This window comes from Taurulus bubalis (genome assembly GCF_910589615.1).
Source record: "Taurulus bubalis genome assembly, chromosome: 3".
Classification (NCBI taxonomy): Eukaryota; Metazoa; Chordata; class Actinopteri; order Perciformes; family Cottidae; genus Taurulus; species Taurulus bubalis.
In genome coordinates, this window is record NC_136591.1 from 35,385,070 (window position 1) to 35,395,526 (window position 10,457).

Below are 10,457 nucleotides of genomic sequence, written 5' to 3' on the forward strand. Positions count from 1 at the left end.
CCTTTTGTCAAAAGGTGTATTTGCCTAAATAATTGATTAAAAACTTAAAATCAATGGGTTAAAATATTGTTTATACGTATTTTCGTTATAGTTAATGCAGTTGTATGAATATGTTCTGCAAATATAAGCATTAAGGATAACAAAGAAAGTCATGAATACATGATTAATTGATTTTGTCTTTGATTTGTATTTATGATTTATTCATTTTGTGTGCTGTTGCCAGAGCCTTCGCAAATGTTTTGATTGGGAGAGTAGACAAATAATTTAGTTTATGTAGAAATTATGTACATTTTGTAACAACATGCATTTTATTTCAAATGTAATGGTATTTATTTGTTTAGACTAATAATAATGCTATATTGTATGTGTATTGTATCAGAGAGATACAATACCCTGTTCTCTTCTAAAATTAAAGAAACTAGTATTCAGATAAATTGAGGCACAACATGTTAGATAATATGAGGGTATAAATTAGGCACTCTTAAAATGTTATATACCGTAAATGTTGTATGTAGATATAGATTATTTCAAAGAAAAACAGTTTTGTAGCAAGATTTCACAGGCCTCTTGCGGCAAAGCTGCCCTTCTTACGAAACACGATGACAACCCCTTCAAACTTTCAAACAGAAAGTTCTTCCCAATTAAATCGCACTTCTCACCAATTAAGTGCACATCCGTGAAGGGCAACGGGTGTGTGATCGGAAAATCCTCATCTTTTGTTTTGATGAGGTCCTCCCTTTTTTATCAACGCTGACGACAAACGGTGTGAACTCATCGTCAGGGTATTGTATGGGACCCACAGGCTCTGGAGAGGTCAGCACCACCCGAGTTTACTTCTGGAAGAACATCTGCCATTAAAACATCTTCCATCCCCCGAAGCAGCATCTGAATTAAACCAATTGAAGATGGAGGAACTGTTCTCTGACATGCACAAACCATCTCTGATCACAGGTGTTACTATTTATTGTTACCTGTACATTGTTCATATGACAACAGTACTTGAACTGCAGTGAGTCTCCATGGAAACGACATACTGCTTGAGACAGGCAACTGTGAGTCATTCAAATCGGATGAATGAAGAAGCACCCCCGACTGATGAGGGAGGCCTATCAACACTTTCCGACTACTGTGGAGGTACCAGAGAAAAGGCACGTTAAACACCGTGTTGTGGGGCCCCGGGGTCCTGGGGCCTCCTGTGAGAGGAGTTTTCCTATGATCTCTCACCTCAGACTGAAAACTGCAAACAACTGGAAGAAGATGAGCTAATGTTTTGTTGGCCCAGGCAGCTACACTGCGCTGCATCGTCAGGTCAGATCAATGTGATATTCTTAAGATAACACAGAAATGCACACGCCTGCACAACAACGTACTGCGCACTATAGAGCCCAGTGGATAATGGATTTGTGGGTCTGATGCAGATATTGAAATCAACCAAATAGGCCAAATAATGTAGACACGCCCGAGGATTTAAGTTCTGAGAGTAATGACCTCCTGTGATAAAAGAGATGGGATAGAAATACTGGAAAAAGTGTATCAAAAGTGTCAATGTTTCTTAAATTAACTCAACGTCGCTGTCTCTTATCTTTTAGTTTCTTTTAACTTGTCTTGTTTTGTGTTTTCTGTCTGGAACTGTGTTATGTTGTATTATGTTGCTGCCTGTCTTGGCCAGGTCTCAATGGGACTCTGCTGGTTAAATATAGGTTTAAATAAAATACAAAAATAAAAGGTCTGAACAGTTTTTTATTCTTTCTATTGGTCCACTTCCTTAGTTTTTCAGCTGCATCTCATGACCTTTTATCAGCGTATTAAGATCATGTGAGAAAGCTCCAGAAAAAAGAAAAAAAAATTAATTATTGCTTTGACAAAACTTTTGTCAACATCTTCAGATCAACTTCTGTTCGAACTGTGCATTCATTACTCCGTTCTAAATGACTTTAAGCATCGTTTCTCTGCAATATTGGATTTTCCTTACACTATAAAATCCAATACTGCCTGATAATATTGATTCTCTGATACAACGGTTGAGCTCAAAAAAAGTTTGTGTACAGTACATGTGATATGAAATCTAACACATAAATAATATTCCCTGACACTCTGCATGTCCATCATTCCTTTGGGGTTGGACGCTTGAACGGGACCCGCATGAGGTCACAGACTGCAGTTAACGATGGGACATCATACCTCATCATCACACATGAGATAATCCTGCTGAGGTAGACCGGGGTCAGAGGTTACAGCAGGCCCCGGCAGCAGAATATGCACGTGTGCAGACTAGTGAGTATCACGAGATGGGTGAGAAATGAAAGGAAACCCAACAATGTCTCTGACCTCTACTGGACGAGCATCATTCTTCTAAAAGAAAAACAATTACTGTCGGTGGTGGTAAAACCTTTAAAGGGGTTTGAGATCTGGTCACTGCTCGGCCATACCGCTTGAGTTACATCATGTTCATACTCGTCAAACCCTTCAGTGACTCCTTGTTCATGAAATGTTTCTCCACCAATGTATATCATGTTTACCTTTAGTTTGAAAGCACCCTTGAGAGATCATCTGAAGCTCTCTTAACTCTATATTTTGAGTTTATAAAATGTAATGTAGAGATTTCAGTAGATTAGTATTTAGGCATGTGTTCTAGCCGTGCATTAGTCACTTCTTCAGTTTCTGGACAGCGACCTGGCCGACAAAAGCGAGAGGTTGAGTGGTGATGAATCATGTTTGATAATTCCGTTCCATCCCTCTTTCTCTTGCTCCCACTCTCCTTGGACGTCACCTCTCTTTCTCTCCCTGCCCTCCGCCTCACCCCTCTCCTACCCTTTCCCTCTCTTAGTCACCACATGGATGTGTCATTGTTTCTATCACTTCAGAGGTTCATGCCCGCTGAAGCGCAGCAAGGTGATCTCCGGAGTGCCAAAACAGCGCCAAGATCTTCACCTCCTCCAAACAAACCACCACCTCCTGATTCCCCAATGGATGGCACCGCCGACACCTTCTTCAGCCAGGCCTGTGGGCCACATGACGCTGCTGACCACACCTCCACGCCGTGGTCGTAAAGCCCCGGGATGTATAAATAAGGGAGTAAAGGGAGAAGTGGAAGTAGAATCTGACCAGACCAGATGAAGATGGAGCTCGCCGGGGTTCACTGGATGCTTGCAGCTGCAGGGTTTCTTCTGTGTACCAGTGGTGGGGCTGCTGCACCCATGTTGTGCCACTTTGACTCCAGAGGTAAGATCATGCTTTAAAATGTTATCTGGACTTTAGAAAAGGAAACGTAGATCTTCATTCTTTTAGGATTCATTGTTGACGGCCATGTGTTGCAGCACTGTGTGTGTTCGAGGGGAGGCAGTACTCGCTGGGTGAATCCTGGATGGACGCTTGTACGCAGTGCACCTGCCTGTACCCTGTCGGCGTGGGCTGCTGCGAGACGTGAGTAAACCCGTGTGGTTCGGGGTCCAGATGCCTGCAGGTACTGTACTGCAGCTTTAGCTCCAGGGAGGCTGAACTAAATATATAAGTTACTTCATAGTTGTGGATCTAAATTGGTGTGTCTTCATGGGGGACTGTGTGATGCAGCGTAGTATTCAGGTTCTTTACTTGAGGACATGTAACAATACTACGATTTATAAAAACTCAGCGACTCAGTTTTACTTAAGTACCAGCAGCAAAAGGTACCGAAGATGTAAAAGCAGCTATGATGCAGAATTTAGAGTGTTTTATTATCTTACTACAGCATTTTAATGTTGTAGCTGGCCGAGGCTCAGTGGTATTATTCTATATACTTGAGAATTTAAAGGATCTATTAAATGTGTTTTATAATCACATTTTTCAATATGTTTTAAAGCTTCATATCATAGCTTAAAAAAAAGGAAAATATATGTAGTGGAGTAAAAACAACCATATTCTCTCTGATGTGTAGTTGAGTAGAAGTATAAAGTAGCATAGAATGAAGTTTTTTAAGTAAAGTACAAGTACCTCAGAACTATACTTTAGTACAGTGCTTGAGTAAATGGACGTAAGTTACTTTCCAGCACATTAAGAGCTCAAGAACATTCATTTATGCTTTCATTCAGGCTCTTTTCTTGAATATTTTAGAAGATCAACCCCATAACCTGCAACTTCTGTTGACTTTTAGGAGTGTTATGAGTTTACAGTCCACATTGCAAATACTAAAGTTTGGCGTGCAGGGGAAAGTGTTTTCTTTAAGCCTTTCTTGCTTGAAGAACTGCATAGAATCTTCTCCTTTCCCTTGATAACTGTCCAGGGTGCAGCGGCCGGTGGATTTCCCTGCGTCGTGCGAGGTGCGGGTGGATTCTCTGACTTGCAAAGTGTCGCTGGTCCAGGCGGCCGACCCCCGCTTGCTCTGCTACCCCGGTGAGGTCATCAGGGACCCCGGCCACGGGTCCCTTGAGCCGCAGCAACACATCGTGGGGTAGAAACCTCTCAGACCAGCAGCTATCCTGCTCAATCAACTCGCCTGTGAAACCATTACTCACGATAGTTAAATACCAGTAACCCTTCTGTATGCATACTGTACTAATATACAACTTTAACAGCATCTGTACTTTTTGGATTGTATTATCAATGAAGGAAATGTGAGTTAAGTGTGTCTGTGAAAATATATTTAAGTAAAATCCAGCAGAGAATATTTCTCAGCCCATCAAATGATACAGCAGTTATACATCAAAACATGCTTAGGTGTCACTCTATTTTAGATTAAACTTAATTTTCATTTGTTTGAAATTAGATATTACAGTAGGCTGTTTGTCCAATTCCTTAATAATCCAATAATTACTAACTGTAAATATAGGCTTATACATATATATATATATATCAATTCTTGTTGGATTTGACCTGTTCTCTGCTGTAACCAATTTACGCTCAAAATAAAAATCTTGTTTAAAAAAAGAAACAATGTTGCATTTTGTGAAGTAATGATTGACTTCCTCACATTTGATCCAATTTAAATCACACTTTTAATATTTTTCTCTTGTAGTATTTACATCGTAATAAAGCATTTTGCTCAAGCTGAGAGGAAAAAAATGTTAACAATAAAACATTTTGAATGAGAAAATGTTTTTCCCATAAAATGAGAGAGTGAGTAAAATAATCAAAAATGAAATAAATAAAGAAATATACATCAACCGCAGAGATAGTTGCACATCGTGGGGTCCAAAAAGAAAGATGTATTTGAAGTTAAGATGCACTGCAAAAAACACAAGTAGCATAATATACATATGGAATCCATCACTAGCGCTGCATATACAATAGAAACAACGACTAAATTAATCCCTTGTTACTGAAATGTATACCTCAATTCTCCTCTGGGAAGAAAAAAAACAAACAGTCTATGTAACTCACTCACTGACTTGCGCACGTACACACACACACACACCCTCAGAAACACTTTAACTCGTGACAATAGTGACTGCCGTGTAGTTACGGCTTTAAGAAGATGCAAAACTTAAGTTTATAAAGTGTCAGTGTTAAATACTCAAAAGGTAAAAAGTAAAAACCTTCAACCTTTCACCTGTTCTTAACAGCTGTGACATCAACAAAGTCACACACACACACACACACACACACACACACACACACACACACACACACACACACACACACACACACACACACACACACACACACACACACACAAACAACAGTCAGATGTTAATGCTGTTGGTCCCTGAAAAGTGGGACATGTAGGATGCCAAGGCCGGGTTGGTGGGCAGGACTTTGATAGGCAGATTCCAGCTGAAGGTATCCACGTCGACATGCTCCGCCCCCGCCCAAACTGTAACCTCCGATTGGTTCTGCAGAACGGTGGGCGGTTCCATAGGCTCCCGGGCGGTGACGAATTCAAAGTGAAGACGCCACCTCAGCATCACTGTTCATTCAAGCAGAGTTACAATTTTAGTTGTTCAGTTGATATGTGATTTATAAGTTTGCACATTTTGTGGAATTCAAAAGGAGCTTGATGTATTTATCAGAAGGCATTAATAAGGACCTAAACAACTCTTACATTTTGGAAGGTACTATGTGTAAAATGCTTCATATTTAATGTGTGCATGATTTCTATTACCATTAAGTATATTGATGGCTCATGAAACACACTATTAATGAAAGCTCTAACAACCAAAAATAAACTGTTATCATAATGTCAGGTTTGGATTAAACTGATCTACAGGTCATTGTATTAGAGTCTGAGATGTTTAACCAAAAGGTACATAAAGATTTTCAGCTCCAACAGGCCAATCAATGTCATTTTGAATTGCTCGAAGACGGTGTAAATATAATCATATTTGCAAGCATGGTAAAAAAAAAGTGATCTCTGAATTATGACTAGAAACATCACATTTGATATGTCTCAGCCTGCTGATGACTGACCTATGTCTGTGCTGAAACCCGGCGTGACGTTGAGGGGGATCGGGAGAGAGAAGTGGCTGGAGGCGGTGTGCAGGCAGGACTCCATGTGCCGCCCGTGTCCAGTCACACTGATGACCTGTCCGGGGCGCCGCTGGTAGTGCTGCTGGATCTCCTCCTCATTCTGAAGGCTCACAGAATACTGGAAAACATATACACAAATATGGTAAAAGTTTGAAAAACTAATGTGTAAAAAAACAGGGGGGGGGGGGGGCGAGGGGGGGTCAGAAAACAAACCTGCAGGCAGGGAATGTCTCCCTCTGAGAAGTTGAATGTACCAACGATGTCCTCCCCGAGTCTGTAAACGGTCTTGAAGATGCAGAACTTGGCCACTTTCCCACGCACATTGGTGATATTAAACATGTCTAGACAAAACAAAACGAACACACAAGTCAAATGTGGCCATCCAAATAAAAAAACTGTAGAAAACACAACTCAGAAAAGAGGATTAAAAGTAGAATAACTATTATTTAATTTTTTAAAAAGGTCAATATATCTTGATATCTTAAACAGATAAAAGTGAAACATGCTTTGGGTTAAGTTATATAATACAGTGCTTTAAACAGAGCAGTGACTCACGGGGGCAGCGTCTTGAGGTAGTGACCATCAGCATGTCCAATGCTCTCTCCAAAGGCCGAGCATCCCTGCGGCTCGCATCCTCTTCCTCCAGGAACGGGTTGGACGGGGAAACCTCCTCATCCTGAGGGAATGGAGGCTCCGGCATGCCTACAGGTTAGACAGGAAAATGTCAATATGCAAGTAATCACTTCTCCTGCGGTTTTAAAGTGTAAGTGACACACCTCATTAGCAGTGGAATCTTTGCAGTACATAAAGCGCATTTAAAGTAGTCCAAATGTGTCTCACCTTGCAGAACCAGCACTCTGAAGGGAACCCTGAGTAGTTTGATCGGAGAGTTGACTCTCTGGCAGCCGATGGTCAGTTTGTAGACGTATTTCACCGCCTGACCACGGAAACTAGGAGGACCATCTACGGGTACGATCTCACTGTACGAATCTGTGGGAGAGAGAATACGCATGCCACACTGTTTGAATCACACGCGGAAACAAATATGTTCATTTTTAAATGTAAAAAATACTGGATATGACATATTTTAAATCTCTATAATGTAAAGTTGTCATTTAGAAAAGCAATCACTGTGGTTTGAATTTCTTCCTTTTAAAAGTAGGCTTATTTTGTCATAATTTTAGGACATTCAGAGTAGAGTTCACTTAATGTAATGTGTTTTTCACATATGTTCACACATACAGGTTTTGCTCTGCCCAGGGTCCAGACGCAGGTCACAGAATAATATCTTGGGTGGTGTGTCCAGAACACACTGACCTCGCTCTCCTGTAAAAGAAAGGAATTAGTGTTGAAGCAATTTCAAGCATTTTACACAGTTTAAAATAATGCTAATAATATCCAGAGCCTTTTAAATCTTGGTTTAACTTAAACATAACACATACTCCATGTAAATATACTGCAATGCATGTTTTTATATGCTTGATAGTGATTTGGATTTCTGCCTATCTCAGGTTACATATTGTCCTGCCCCACTAACCTCTGTTTGGAATGAGCACTGTGTTGCTCTCAGCCTGGACGTCCTGTTTGTTGCCTTGGGCCGGCAGGGCCACTCTGCTCTCACTGGCATGGAACTGGCAGTGGATCTGGGCACTGGCCCATGCCAGCATCTCACTGGGGACACAGCCAGAAAACACAAGAGTTACACAAAAGCATTTACAGAGTGACTGGTTAAATGTTTTAAATGGTCCCAGTCCATATAGGGGTTAACTTACAAGTCACTAGACAGTAAAGAGAATGATGTACAGATCCACAAATTAAAAAAACAAAACATTAAAAAAGCTCCCATATAAATAACAGTGCTCTCTGGACACAGCATGTTACATCAACATTCACCCACATTTTCACACGATCAACAATTGCACATATTATCTACAATTCTTAACCTCCCTTTCTCTTACTATGTAGACTGTTGACGTCACGCACCAAAACACCAGCGCAAAATCAGTTTGTCCACAAATACCAAGATACTATTTTATCTGCCCTTGGGAATTGCCAGTGGTGGGATACCAGTTCTTGTTTTTTGCACATAAGGCTTCTATCTACATTATATTTATTATATGATTCTGTCTAGTACTCTTTGTGGATTTGGATGAATCTCAACAGACAGAAGGTAGCATCTTTATGTCCATGTTCAGGGCTATGATGAATAAAGAGGTGAAAGGAGGTCAACCCTACCAGCTGGCAGAGGTGGACAGGTGGGACATCGGGTTGGTGAAGGTTATGAGACACTCCATGAGCTCCCCGGCGAGGAAGACGGGGCCCCGGGCCATGGAGGCCACCACCTCGATCATCTGTAACGTTACGCACCGACAACACTCACGTTACCGAAATGAAACATCACATAACTATGGTGGCGAATGAAATGCCTTGGGATCCGAAAACACTTTGCTTTGTTGTCCTAGTAAGATCATAATTAAGTTAGTGTTGTTTACACGTACCACAACAAGATGGTCAGACAGAAGTTAACTTGTTGGGTCTTGCTTGCTAGCTAATGGCTGATGCTGCTTCTAGGGTCATTTAAATGCATACCTTGTCCTCAAACGTTACTTCGGAAAGACAGTTCCGTCGTCGTATCACAGTGGGCACCTAAACTGACTTCTTGAATAAAAAGATGCACAATTTGACTTTCTTTTCGGAAGAACTAGGCATTGCGTATCTAGTCAGCTAGCAGTCCAGCCAGCTACAGTAAACAAATACATATCCGGTGCTTCACGACCAATCACGAACCAAGGAAAAGTAAAACTCCTAGGTTATGACAACAAGTATCAGAAAAAATATATTGTATTGAAGTTTAGGAGGTCTTTAACTTCATGGCGATATTTCAATAGTTAAAATATGTCTTAAACGATAAAAAATGGTCAGTGTAGAATCTCAGTAACATTTTTTAGTCGACCATTTAGAAGACGTCCCGTGGCACAGTAGACGAGCGGAGGGATGTTGCTATGGTAACTCGGAGGGAGGCCCACTCAATATGTAGAAATAATCCTTGTTTTTCTCCGCTAATACCTCACAATATACATAATTAGTTTTATAACATAATTTTTAATTGTAATTCATGTTTTATTTGCCAATAAATATTAATTAGAAGTAAGATTAATAATAAGTGGGTGTGATTACAGTCACCCCTTTTATGACCAGAATGGTACAGTCTTAGCAGCGCCTTAGCTGTACATTGTGATCTACTCCCTGGGTGAGGTTTGTCAGGCATAAATTACTTCAAACCTGTTTACAGATTTTGACCATCGAGCTCCAGAAACAATTCGCCATTCTTTGATTTTTTTTTTCTCTACGGTAGACTCAGTAGCTTTTTTGAAGTGTATGTCCTCCAATATTGCAAAAAGAGGCGGTATACGAAAGCAGCCTGAGAGATATTGTTATCTGAGAGTCAACGTTGAGGGCAAAGTATCCCGCCTAACAGCGACAAATGTAAACGATTTGCACCGAGAGCGCCTCGTTAGCTGAAGCTACAGGGTCCCAACAGAGGTCTGGTCTGGAGCAGCAGTGGGATGACGCGGTATTTAAACAAACATAATCAACTCTTCTTTCCTGCTGTTAATGGCGATTTAGCTCGTGGGGTTTATCTTACGTTACGTGATTAATTAATGGCAACGTAACACACTGTTATATCTGTCTGCGGCGTTGCAGCGTGCTCCATATCGGCCGTCCTGTAATGTACAGCAGGTAAAATGTGATCACCACTTTTAAACACATTTTTGTGTGTGATCGCCTTTGATCTCATTGTAGGTGTCAGATCAGCATCCACAATACGTCCTGTCGGTCTCCTGCTGTCACCCATCCAGCCGCAGCCGCTGACACATCCGGACTCCATGCAAAGAGGGCAACGGGGGTCTGCGATCTCTTAAAAAAAAACATTGCTGCATCTGGTCTCCGGTGATATGAACGTCTGGAGCTGTGGATGCTAAATTCTCTCGTGGATATTAATGATGTTATAATGG

General features: G+C 41.0%; 2 protein-coding genes across 2 annotated transcripts; one reads left to right on the forward strand and one right to left on the reverse strand.

Annotated features, from left to right (window-relative positions):
• Positions 1-3,113: 3,113 nt before the first annotated feature.
• msmp1 (microseminoprotein, prostate associated 1) lies at positions 3,114-4,435 on the forward strand (the record flags this gene model as incomplete). The annotated part of the gene is made up of 3 exons (XM_079214774.1): positions 3,114-3,222; positions 3,318-3,423; positions 4,259-4,435. 3 exons carry the CDS (start codon positions 3,114-3,116, stop codon positions 4,428-4,430), a joined length of 387 nt encoding a protein of 128 aa, XP_079070900.1. The 3' UTR covers positions 4,431-4,435.
• Positions 4,436-4,957: 522 nt separating this feature from the next.
• rgp1 (GP1 homolog, RAB6A GEF complex partner 1) lies at positions 4,958-8,792 on the reverse strand (the record flags this gene model as incomplete). The annotated part of the gene is made up of 8 exons (XM_079214779.1): positions 4,958-5,881; positions 6,382-6,559; positions 6,655-6,782; positions 6,997-7,143; positions 7,282-7,431; positions 7,684-7,767; positions 7,979-8,112; positions 8,677-8,792. The coding sequence occupies 8 exons, from the start codon at positions 8,790-8,792 to the stop codon at positions 5,658-5,660; spliced, it is 1,161 nt and encodes a 386-aa protein (XP_079070905.1). The 3' UTR covers positions 4,958-5,657.
• Between the last annotated feature and the right edge of the window lie 1,665 nt (positions 8,793-10,457).